Source organism: Cyprinodon variegatus, unplaced genomic scaffold (genome assembly GCF_000732505.1).
Source record: "Cyprinodon variegatus isolate N-32 unplaced genomic scaffold, C_variegatus-1.0 Scaffold222, whole genome shotgun sequence".
Lineage (NCBI taxonomy): Eukaryota > Metazoa > Chordata > Actinopteri > Cyprinodontiformes > Cyprinodontidae > Cyprinodon > Cyprinodon variegatus.
In genome coordinates, this window is record NW_015150675.1 from 914,700 (window position 1) to 926,715 (window position 12,016).

At 38.5% G+C, this 12,016-nt stretch overlaps 2 protein-coding genes across 2 annotated transcripts in view; both read right to left on the reverse strand.

Annotated features, from left to right (window-relative positions):
- Positions 1-197: 197 nt before the first annotated feature.
- On the reverse strand, positions 198-6,227 carry LOC107088567 (PTB domain-containing engulfment adapter protein 1-like). Its single transcript, XM_015380826.1, has 6 exons — positions 6,172-6,227; positions 5,964-6,035; positions 3,494-3,592; positions 1,010-1,147; positions 817-921; positions 198-722 (listed from the first exon to the last, which is right to left on the reverse strand). The coding sequence occupies exons 1-6, from the start codon at positions 6,217-6,219 to the stop codon at positions 648-650; spliced, it is 537 nt and encodes a 178-aa protein (XP_015236312.1). The 5' UTR covers positions 6,220-6,227; the 3' UTR covers positions 198-647.
- Positions 6,228-8,746: 2,519 nt separating this feature from the next.
- The window catches only part of sars (seryl-tRNA synthetase), a 10,150-nt gene continuing 6,880 nt past the window's right edge, over positions 8,747-12,016 (reverse strand). The window contains exons 7-11 of the mRNA XM_015380847.1: positions 11,002-11,223; positions 10,711-10,840; positions 10,460-10,617; positions 9,750-9,879; positions 8,747-9,506 (exon numbers count right to left, since the gene is read on the reverse strand). Coding sequence (XP_015236333.1) covers positions 9,355-9,506; positions 9,750-9,879; positions 10,460-10,617; positions 10,711-10,840; positions 11,002-11,223 — 792 coding nt within the window. The 3' untranslated portion in view covers positions 8,747-9,354. The remainder of the gene's footprint in view (positions 9,507-9,749; positions 9,880-10,459; positions 10,618-10,710; positions 10,841-11,001; positions 11,224-12,016) is intronic.

Consider the following 12,016-nt stretch of genomic DNA (forward strand, 5'->3'; position numbering starts at 1 on the left):
CAAAAATGGCCAGGGGTGATCCTGAAACCTTATTCCATGCACAAGGGCGCCACCAGGGGATGGCCGAGAGTGGCCAGTAGTAATTTTTTTACTAATAAAAAATTACAAAAAAAGTAAAATGAGTCATATTTTGAAAATATGTATGTTTTATTAGATGGTATTTACATTAGACATGTCAAAAATAAAACTCTCTGTGATCAATGCAAATATTACCATCTAGTTTTGTAATTGCCATATTAATTTTTTCCCAGTTCTCTTACATGTGTGAGCATATAATAAAAAAATCAAGCCATTGAAATCTTTGATCAAATATTTTAAAATGCTTATTTGCGGACGGATTTGAGAAACATCCCTTGAAAGCATTTCAGTTAGGTCCTTCTAGTACAATCGTAAACCTTTTGCTAAATGAAAAAAATGAACATTAGGGTCAAATCCAAGGCTGAAAACTATGATCATACCCTCATATTTGAATTCTTTGTATTATCAGAAATAATTTCAAATTTAAATCTAGTTTTATCTTTTTATTATTCTGCAAGTATTTTGTATGTAGTTTGTCATTCACATGCTTTCTCTTATCTATAGCTATAAAACCATCTAAATTACTTCACCTGTTTTAATCCACAGTGCACAGGTGTGTCTGACTGCTGTTACATAGCCTCATAGATATGAGGTCGTGCAACCCTCCTCTTCAGCTCTTCGTTCTCTCTCTGCAGCACTTTATTCTTAAAAGAAACAAAGAAGTACAATATGGTCATACTGAAAACGACAATTTGCAGTGAATGTTTTATTTTTTGCAGCATGAAAAAGAAGCCCAACCTTGTGTCTGAGTGCCTCCACAACGAGATCTCGCCCGGCTCTGACATTGTGTTCCTTTTTTGTGGCTCGAAAAGCATCACCGATAAGAGAGACAAGCACAGGAGCCTGAAAAGATTCAAGAAAGCATCCAAGTTATTTGTTATATCCTGTAGTCCCCTTACAGATTTTGTTAGCACCATAGAGGGAAACTCACAAACTTCTGACTCTGGAACAGATAGCAGTGGTACATGTCTGCTGCAGGATGCTGAGCTATAAAGCCAAAGACTTTGGGTGAAGAGCGCAGGACGGCGCAGAAGGAGACCGTGGAGAGAGGACATGAGTACAGGAGAAACTAAGTGGGACAAAGATGAGGAAAACATTTCAAATAAGGCTTTGATAGACACATTAATAGCGATGGCTCAAAGTTTTTGATGGGATGTCAAATCTATTATTTTGTGTAGGCTTCATTACTTTTTTAGTATCTTCATTTCCTAATCAACTGAAAAGCAACTAGATATTGTAATGTTATACAGTTTGAATGTTTGTGTGGAATTTGTTGATGATTCTTTATAACTTGGTAAAATGGACTCAGTGGAGACCTGGAAAAACTTCTCACCACTGTACTAAAATCTTAATGAGCCACTTGGTTATGACATTTGCTCGGGGACACAGAGATCTCCATCCTTTCAGAAAACCCGTGAATCATGCCCAAACTGTTCCCGGATCTGTTTCTTCTTGGGTGGAAAACGTCTAAAACAATCTGATGGACTACCTAAAAAAAAAATCTTTATACACTTCCTACTCTTGTGCTTGAATCTTAATTTTTTGTCTAATTTTACCTGGTTTTGGTAGACAAACTGATTATTTGCTGCATACTTTGCAGATATGCTCATATGCACCTGAACTGATATAGTTCTAAGCACACATCTGAGCAGAAGACAGTTGTACTCCTGGATTTTGCTGCGTTTGCACGGAACTCTCCTCTTGATGTTTTTGTTGAACTGTTCCTGCTACAATGTTCTAAACAACACTTTTCTTGTATGTGAGGGTATTTTGGAGAAAAGCAATGATATAGTTGTGATAGACCATAACATGACAAGAGCACAGTGATGCCAAACATATCCTCTCCTGTTGTACAGCATTCAGAAGAATGGCTAATTAGATTAATTAATCACTTTTATAGGGCCCTATAATTTCCGCAATCAGGGAATCGCGGAATTGGCAAATTGACACGGAATCTAGTGTAAACGCGGAATTTCTACATTTGAAATAAAATTCTGTTTTAGTGTGGGAGAAGAACGTACGTCTGGGGGAAATGCACAGCGGGGGACGCAAATCTGGGCAACCCAACCCCTCCCGCTCGGTCATTACCGCTCACCCTCCCCCTTCAAAACACTGAAAAAATGGCGACTCCCTCGTGACCCTCATGACTTTTACGTGTCAGGTGAACTATTGTTTTGCAAGTTTTGTCAACATTCCATTGATTGGAAGCGCAAAAATAGATGCACTGACCCCTTGTCATCCAAAATCCATGTGAGGAGGAGAAGTACAATAACGAAAAAATTAGTTTTCAAGAGAAGAAGGACGTGCTGGACAATCTCTATGATGCTTTTCGTTTGGCTTTCACAAAGTACTCAAAGCACTGGGACACACATCCAGCCAGAGATGTGTACAGGATGGCCTGGGTGTTTGATCCCAGGCAGGCTCCAGCAATGAAAAAGCAAATTGAAGCCTATTCAACACTGAAGCCCCTGGCAAACCCATCAGCAGAGTTCAGTGAGCAGTGGTTGGCCTATAAGCAAGGTGTTTTCAGGGACCCCCTGCCAACTGATATGGAGCTTGCAAACTACTGGAGAGGCCTGAGTGCAAGATTCCCAAGAGTTGCAGAGATGGCTGTGGCCTTCATCTACTTCCCAGTCAGCTCAGTTGATTGTGAACAGAGCTTCAGCAAATACAAAACTCTTCTCACAGACAAGAGAGAGACACTCACTGAACTCAATACAAAGAGGCTGGCAATCATGTATTTCAATGGTGATGTTTCTGATAGGTGGGAAGCTTAAATGAAGAAAGTTAGCTCACAAGGATTGTCTGTTACATGATGACAATCGAGAGGTCCTATTTTATTTTTTTACTTGAAAAAGCTAATGGAGCACTTTTATTTATAACAATTGGTTCATAACCATTAATATTTTGTTAATACTTAGTACTTAGTTAGTACAGTGTTATGTTGCATCATGCTGTAAAAGTACTGAGTAAATGTGTTTTTTTTAGGTAATTCCTATTTATTTGTGTACATTTTAATCATTACCATTAAAAGCACATTCTTTTTACAACTGAAATAACAGTAAAGGGTAAAAAAAAACAGAATCCGCAAAAATTAAAACAGAAAAAACAGAATTTTCAAAAATTAAAACGGAGTTTGGGAAAAAATAAAACGGAATTTGGGAAAAAATAAAATGGATTTTATAGGGCCCTACTTTTAAATGGTCCCTCCACATATTTAAGTGTGCTATAAGTAAACAAAAATAAGGACAGCTGATCATTTGCACAGAGGAATGTGATTTTCGCACTTTTGAAATAAAAAACATCTTTGCAATGCACATCAGTTTTGAATTAACATTCACTTCCAGATACAAGCCTCAGATTAAACAATTCAATTTGAAAACCTTAACTGCATCAGAACGCATATTTCACACACCTTTGTTTTGTTTTCCAAAATGTCAATCCCACTCAGCGTCAAGAAGATGTTGACTTTGCTCCTCTTTGCTGCCTTTTCTGAGTTGAATTTATCAGGCACCTTAAATAAGGAAATGGATGACTTTACTTAAATATATTGGACATGCTAACCATTAAGAAAAAAATTAAATGGCATAGAAAAACATTTAGAAAATGTTATATTTGAAATACATGACAGAAATTGAATGAGGATATCAACAGAGTCACAAAGATACAAAAAATATTGTATTTTTTTGTCTCTCATCATCACCAGCATGAATGTCAGATTGATTTGAGGATTTCTTTTTAGATTTACTTAATGCGTTTGGTTTTTTTTTCTCTGGGTCTTTTAAATCAGTATGGTAATAATATAAACAAATTTAATAAACTTTAAAACAGAAATTAGATTAACAAGATCCAGTGTATTAAAGACTGTCCGATTAACACAGGTTTCAAAATACACATACTGCTGGTAGGCAGAATATCAGAACGTATTCACACATCCTCACCTTTATCTTCTACTCTTTAAGAAAAAAATCTTAAATATAACAAAGTGTAAACATTTTTTCAGACATTTTTGTGAAATTTCTAATTGAATAATATAAACAATATAGCTATATATTTATTAATGCTCTAAGACTTAAAGCTTAGATGCATCTGATCTCCTCTGTTCACCCAACTCCACTTTTATTAAACTCAGTTAATTCGACATGATTTCTCAATTGACCAAGGCTAATTCTGGATATAAAGCTCTACTGGATATAAAATTATTGAAAATGTCACCATGGTCAGTACATTCCAACCGCAAACCATTTGGACTTTTTAAAATAAGCTCATGAGACATTACCAAATAAAGAGAAACAGATGTTCTCCTATCAGAGCACGTTGCTCTCAATCGGCAGTTTTACAAGTGGTTCCTGGATTTTCTAGAAGTAGAATGGGAGGCAGATCTTTTAGTTAACAAGCTCCTCTCCTGTGGAACAAACTACCAGTTTTAGTCCATGAGACAGACACCCTGTCTGCTTTTAAAGGTGGGCTTAAAACTTTCCTTTTTGATTAAGTTTATAGGTAGAGTGGCTCAGGTTAGCCTGAGCTATCTCTATAGTTGTGCTGCTATAGGCTTAAACTACTGGAGGACGTAGGGACATCTTTTTAATCATTCTGCTTCATTTCATCTCTATTCTTCCAGTCTGCAGTAATTGTTAATTCAATCACTCTGCTGTTTCTCATCATAGTGGTTTCATCTGTTCTGTTCCTGTTTGGCTGTGACACCATCCAATATTTAAATATCAGCTGTGCTGCTGCCATCAGCACTTTTGTTTATAGATGATGGAGCTTGGCCTGTTTTTCAGTGTAGTCCTGTTTCTCTTACTATGATTAACTGTATGTGCACTCTTTCATCTCCTGATGTGGGAGCTGCCTAGGAGCTAATTTGCCTGGCTGTTTCCACCCCTTTCAAACCAACTGCTGTGAAGGAAGCCATTTGTGTTAAGAGAGAAAAAAACAACCTTAAACAGTGGACTCAGGTTTCAGCTCTCAAAAACTTACAACGCAGCGATAGATTTGATTCCTTCCCACTATCATAATCCTAATCGCCATGCAGGGGACCAAGACATCTTGCCTGGTTAGCCAGGCCAACAATGAACCTAAGGACTCTCCTTTTTAGAGACATAGGCCAGTATCTGGTATTGCAGGCTAACAAAGACCTGAATGACTCCCCATTACTAAGGAATGGACCTGTTCCTCTGGTGTAGTTTGCTTGTTTTCCAGGCCATAACAAGGCTTCGTTGGTCTACTCTATAAAGCTTTGAACTCAACGCTTATTAAGACATTTTGAATTGAAAAAGCTTCCTGGATAGAAAGCGAAACGTCTCCAAACTTGGAAAGCAAAGTCCAGTGGTTTATTTTGTAACTTCTTTGGAATGACTATGACCTGGGTGACTGAGATTCTTCACGCATGGAATAATAGATGGTGGAGGTGGCATCATACAGTGGTGATTTTCTAGGCAGGATGCCCATTTTACAATAAGAGTAAGGTCATTTTTAATAAAATTCGTATCTTTCCAATAGTTTATATGGAAAGGATAATAGAAAGATATATAATATTTTTATTAAAAAAATAAATGAATAAATATTTTATTCCTTTTTAATGTATTCTATTCTAGTCTAATTGTGCCTTGCAGAAAAGCCCTGCTGTTTTGGTCGCTATGAACAAGCTTTTGGCATAAACAGCTGCTGATTGGGCTTCAGTGAGGTTCCTCCAAGGGTTAATGTTAGCTAGCGTTTGTCTTTCGGATTATTGTCCTTCTTAAACACCCAAGCTTCATCCACCTAAATGTTCGCTTTAGAATAATACTACCACCTCCATGCGTAGTTTGTAGTGAAGAAATAGAACATGAATTAAACAGCACAGAGAATAATCAAAGAAACAGCAGAAGGCAGCAATTCCTGACCTTTAGGCTTCTAGCAGCTTCCTCCAGGATTTCAAATCCAGAAGGGCGGACCACCTCAACCCGGCCAACAAACTGTGTTTAAAGAGACCGGAAATAACGTTTCTGAGAAACAACTATGCCTTAAAATAAACCTAGATAGCTCAAATTTTAAATACTTCAATATAACCTAGAGGTCAACCATCTGTATTGGATTTAAAAAACACATTACCTTTACAGTGAAAGAAATGTCACTTTCATCCTCATAAATGTTGTCCATCTTGAGGCCTGAAACTAGCAGAAGGAAATACTGGCTCAAATTAAAGTTTGTCAAGTGAAAAAGTTATTTTTCATCTTACCTTAGGTAAATGCACCAAGGTCTAAAGGTTTCTTGATGTAACACTGAGGGGTATAAAGTCTACTGGAGTTAATATGTAACAAACCTCTTCCTCATTGCTCTTTATCTGACTTTTAAATCTGTTGGGAAGCTTTGCTGGATCTTTTAATGATGCCTTGAAATCATAAAACACCTGTTTTTATGCGTTGGTCTTGGACATCTTTTGGTAATATAACAAAACATGAGACCAAGTAATATTTCATGAACTGTTAAAAAAAAATTATAGTGACCACCTAGCAGATTTGTTATGAATTTATCGAGAGGAGGATTGCACATTTTGAATAAATATAGCCAAATATTATCAGCATATTAAGATTTCTTCCATGACTTGGAAACTTGTAAAAGACCAATTACCCACTGGATTCCACAATATAAGATAGCTGCCCTAAAAAACACAACCTCTACAGCATGTTCCAGGCCTCTGGTTGTCAGAAAACAGGTTTTTAGTCACTTCCATCAGCGCACTTCCCCACAAAACCCAAATGTATCATTACATAGAGGTTTTTAATATAGATTACAATAGCAGCCATTCAAAATGGCCCGTCCCAGCCGAATGGTAGCTCACTTGCCTCCAACTCCCACCCACTGGAGTTACCTCCTCTTGCATATGTTTTTACTCTGTGACTCTACCCTTTGACTGAATTACAGGGTCTAACCAGGAGATGATGCTTCTCTTTAGATCTTCATGTCCACAAATCATGACAGAACATTTTAGTACAAATAGTGATGTCTAAAAAGGAATTAAAGGGGACCAGCCAAGGGCCAATCAAGGAAAAGGGGAAAATTTTAATGGCTACTACTATATATACAGTCACGGCCAAAAGTATTGAGAATGACACAAATATATTTTCAAATGATCTGCTGCCCTCTGGTTTTCATGTGTTTATGTCAGATGTCAGTGTCATCACATACAGAAATACAATTGCAATCATATTATGAGTAACAAAAGCTTTTAATGACAGAATGAGTTAATGCAGCAAGTCAATATTTGCAGTGTTGACCCCTTTTCTTCATACCGCTGCAATTCTCCCTGGCATGCTCTCAATCAACTTTTGGACCAAATCCTGACTGATAGCAGTCCATTCTTGCACAATCAATGCTTGCATTTTGTCAGAATTCCTAGGTTTTCGTTTGTCCATCCGTCTCTTGATGATTGACCAAAAGGTTTCAATGGGATTAAGATCAGTGGAGTTTTCAGGCCAGGGACCCAAAGTCTCTGTTTTGTTCCCTGAGGCAGTTAGATATCACCTTTGCTTTATGGCAAGGTGCTCCATCATGCTGGAAAAGGCATTGTTCATCACCAAACTGTTCTTGGACGATTGGGGGAAGTTGCTCTCGTGGGACATTCTGGTACCATTCTTTATTCATGGCTGTGTTTTTAGGTTTTTCAGGATGCTTTACAGTTGGCATGACACAAGACTGGTGGTAGCGCTCACCTCGTCTTGTCCTAACAAGCTGTTCTCCAGATGTCCCAAACAATCAGAAAGGGGATTCATCAGCGAAAATGACTTTACCCCAGTCCTCAGCAGTCCACTTCCTGTACCTTTTGCAGAATATCAGTCTGTCACTGATGTTTTTCCTGGAGAGAAGTGGCTTCTTTGATGCCCTCCTTGAGACCAGGCCTTGCTCCAAGAATCTCTGCCTCACAGTGCGTGCAGATGCACTCACACCTGCCTGCTGCCATTCCTGAGCAAGCTCTGCACTGCTGGTAGCCCGATCCACAGCTGAAACACTTTTCAGGCGCTTGCTGGTCTCTGTTGGGCGCCCTGGAGCCTTTGGAACCTCTCACCTTGAAGTTCTTGATGATGCGATAGATTGTTGACTGAGGTGCAATCTTTCTAGCTGCGATTCTCTTTCCTGTTAGGTTATTTTTGTGCAGTGCAACAATGACTGCATGTTTCTTTAGAGAACAATGATGCCAAGCACCAGCCTCTTTTTAAAGTGTCCAGTGGTGTCATTCTTACTTAATCATGACAGATTGATCTCCACCCCTGTCCTCATCACCACCCACACCTGTGTTAATGGAGCAATCACTGAAACAATGTTAGCTGCTCCTTTTAAGACAGGGCTGCAATGACGTTGAAAAGTGTATTGGGGGACAAAGTTCATTTTCTAGGCAAATATTGACTTTGCATTAATTGCTGTTAGGCTGATCACTCTTTATAACATTCTGGATTATATGCAAATTGCCTTTATAAAAACTGAAGCAGTAGACTTTTTAAATATTAACATTTGAATCATTCTCAAAACTTTTGCCCATGACTGTACACAACACTCCAATTTAGTCCTTAGATCAAAATGTTTTCATAAATTTAAACCATACAATTTTTCTATAAATTTGGCAACAAACTTTGATGAGTTGTCTTTTTGTCATTCATTTTAATAAGCTAACAGTAAGGAGAGCAAAAACAAAACTTCACATCTGTTGTATTTATTGTTTACAGGAAGTGCCAAATGCGCATTCACATACAATTTTTAAATCATATAGAGGACGTCAATATTCTTTGTCAATATTGGCATCAAGCAGCAACAGTTTTGATTGTGATGAGATTACAGGAAAGAAAGCGAAACATATGGCAAATGGATTTAATGAAATATGCCAAACATGTTGAAATTGCATCTGAAGTGATTAACATTGCTCAAAACACAGATGTCCATTATAATGAATATCATCCACTGATGTGAATTCAATGGACCACAGAAAGAAACTGAGATTAAAGTGAAGAAACATCGTCATCTAAATGCACCAACTGGGAGATTAAGAAGTTATATCTTGAGTTTTATTTAGGCAGAGAGTGGGGAAAAACAGACAATAATTTTTTAAAGAGATGAAGACTGACATTGGATGAAGCAAGAAGCCTCTTCCCTTCAGAGATTAAACAACCTCTAACAACATGATACACAAGTGTTTCCTTCTCTTATAGAATAAACTATTTCAGTTTAGAAGGAAAGAAATGCCTGAATTACAAACTTTGAAGTCAAAGTGATGTTTTGGATCTGTGAGGTTGCTGATGTCGTCTATGAGTCGTTGACAGACATGCTCTCCATGGCGTTGGGCAGGTCTCCTTCCTTCTTTTTCTTCTTCCCTCCTTCCTGCTGTTTCTTTGCTTTCTTCAACATCTCCTGATCAATGGGGGCAGGCTTCACAAATTTGATGATTTCTGTCAAACCTGCGGATAGAACAGAATGTAAAGTCAAGTTAATGAGCAACTTATTAGTGGAGTCTTATTCCCTCTATCAGTCAGAGTAACAGGATTGGATTGTCCAGCTAAATTTACCAGGCCTAGGCATATCAGGATCTACTGTAGCTTTTCCTCTGTCATCCAAATCATTTAAATCCACATGGATCCATACATTTGCAAACATTGTTACACGTTCTTGGTGGCCCTGTAACGAGTCGGCAGCAATCTTACCAGGAGGCATGAAGTCCCTCAGCTTCTCTGGAACAATGATGCCTTCATCTGTTTGGTAGTTTTCCAGGATGGCACACATCACGCGTGTTGTTGCACACATGGTTGCATTTAACATGTGCACAAACTCCGCCTACAGAACACAGACAGTAAGGAGTGTTTAGCGCAGAAAGTCGTGTGTACCTCCCAAAATTGTAGGTGACCGCAGACACCTAGCATTCGCATGTAGGAGAGAAAGGAGGCCTCTGATTGGTCAATTCGATTTGGGATCTCCAGTAGGACATTGTGGAAGCTCTCATTGTGGAAGCTTTCATTGTCTTCCTCCAGGGATGAAAACAATGAAAGCATTAGAAATTAAAATGGAACAACAAGGGAGGTGGGACAGAACAAGGGAACAAAGGCTAGTTAGAGAGTCAACGGAGATGAGAAGTAGACATATTTTCATTATTCTTATTGTTTCCAAAGTTATCCAGACTTGGATAACACAGATTTCTATTTCAGACTGTAGGAGCTCAGGGCCAAGAGCTGCTTTTTAAACGAACTCACCAATTACAATCAGGAAATCAAAAGGTTTTCTAAAAATTGAATTACAACAGCTCTAACTGCTTCTTAAATTATATTTAAGTTTCCTTTGAAGCTTCAAGAAAAAAAACCATTAATGACTTATGAAAGGAGCAGTTAAACCAGTCACTGTTTTTAATCTGTGTACTTGCCTTATCCATCATCTTTTTGGTCTGTCCGTAGCGGATGCGGAGACGTCTAGCCTGGTAGTCGGTGCAGTTTGAGCAGGAGACCAGCTCTCTGAAGGCCCCTGATCCTGGGAACCAGGCTTCCAGATCCAGCTTCTTACTGGCTGCATGATTCAGAGCCCCTGGAAGGAGGAAACACAAACGGACACTCGGTTTGCTTTGTCAATTTAAACCAAAAAGTCAACCCCAGCTTTGACTGTGATGCTCAGACCTACCAGAGACAATATTTACGATGCGATAAGGAATTCCCAGTGACTGGTAGAACTCCTCTGCTGTTCCAATCATCTCATCAAACATCTCCCACGATTTGCCATCATGAGGGGAGGCGTACACAAACTGCTCAATCTACAACCACAAACACCAGGCTGTCATAACAAGACCCATACATCTTATGAGCTTAGAGCATGATCAGATAAATCCTTAGAGCTACTCTTACAAATGTGTTTTCTTTAAGTAACTGCGTAAACTAAAGTGATCTCAAAGGTGACGTTTACATCCTTGCTGACCTTCTCAAACTGGTGCACCCTGAAGATCCCACGGGTGTCCCTTCCATGTGAACCCACTTCCTGCCTGAAGCAGGTAGAGAAGCCGGCGTAACGGATAGGAAGGTCCTCAGGTTTCAGCCACTCTTCCCTCAGGAAGGCAGCGATGGGCTGCTCAGAGGTAGCGATCAGGTACTTCTCATCTATAGAACTGTCGTCTGACTTCTCGCTGCCCTTACCGATAACCTTAAGGCGATGTGGACAGAAGAAAGGGAGATGATTTGAGAAAAATGAAATTAATGGTTACCTAATGAGCCTGAAATGCCTCTCAATAGATTTCTATAAGAAGGACTACCTTAGATTTATCGTCTTTTGCTCTGCATCAGATTTCTATGATGATATTAATGTGATTTTCCAGTATAAATCTTCACAGCAGGCAATGCCTGTCTGTTTGATCACAACAGTTTCCACAGGGATTGCCTTCGAGTCAATGAGTCTATGCATTCAACGGGTTTTACTTAGATAGAAAACTTTGAATCAATCTGAATTTATGATCTGGTTGAATTGAGATGACCTGAATTGGCTCAATATAAATAAACTGAATTGAATTGAACTGTCTATGCATGTCTGGCAGTTCAGAGTCAGTGTTTAGCATTTGTGTGGTTTGATAATTGGTCAGAGGAATTATTATCTATCTTAGATAATGTGTTTGGGTTTTTTTATATAAAGAACTAAATTTAAAATGCACAGCTAAAGAAAAGGTTAAGCTTCTAGCTCGCAATATAAATATCAGTTTCAACACTGTCCAGGCATGTCTGAACGATTAATTAAATGTAGGGCTGTGACTTTAATTTTAGTTAATTTTGACTGATTATATAATTAGAAACATTTTAAGACATTAAAAATACACGTTATTATATGCATTTTCTTATACACAAACTAAAATCAAAAGCGGGAACCCATGTACTCTCAGCATCAGCAGCATTACAGGCTAACGATGGAACTAAACGACCCATTCATCGGTTACCATTGCATGTTT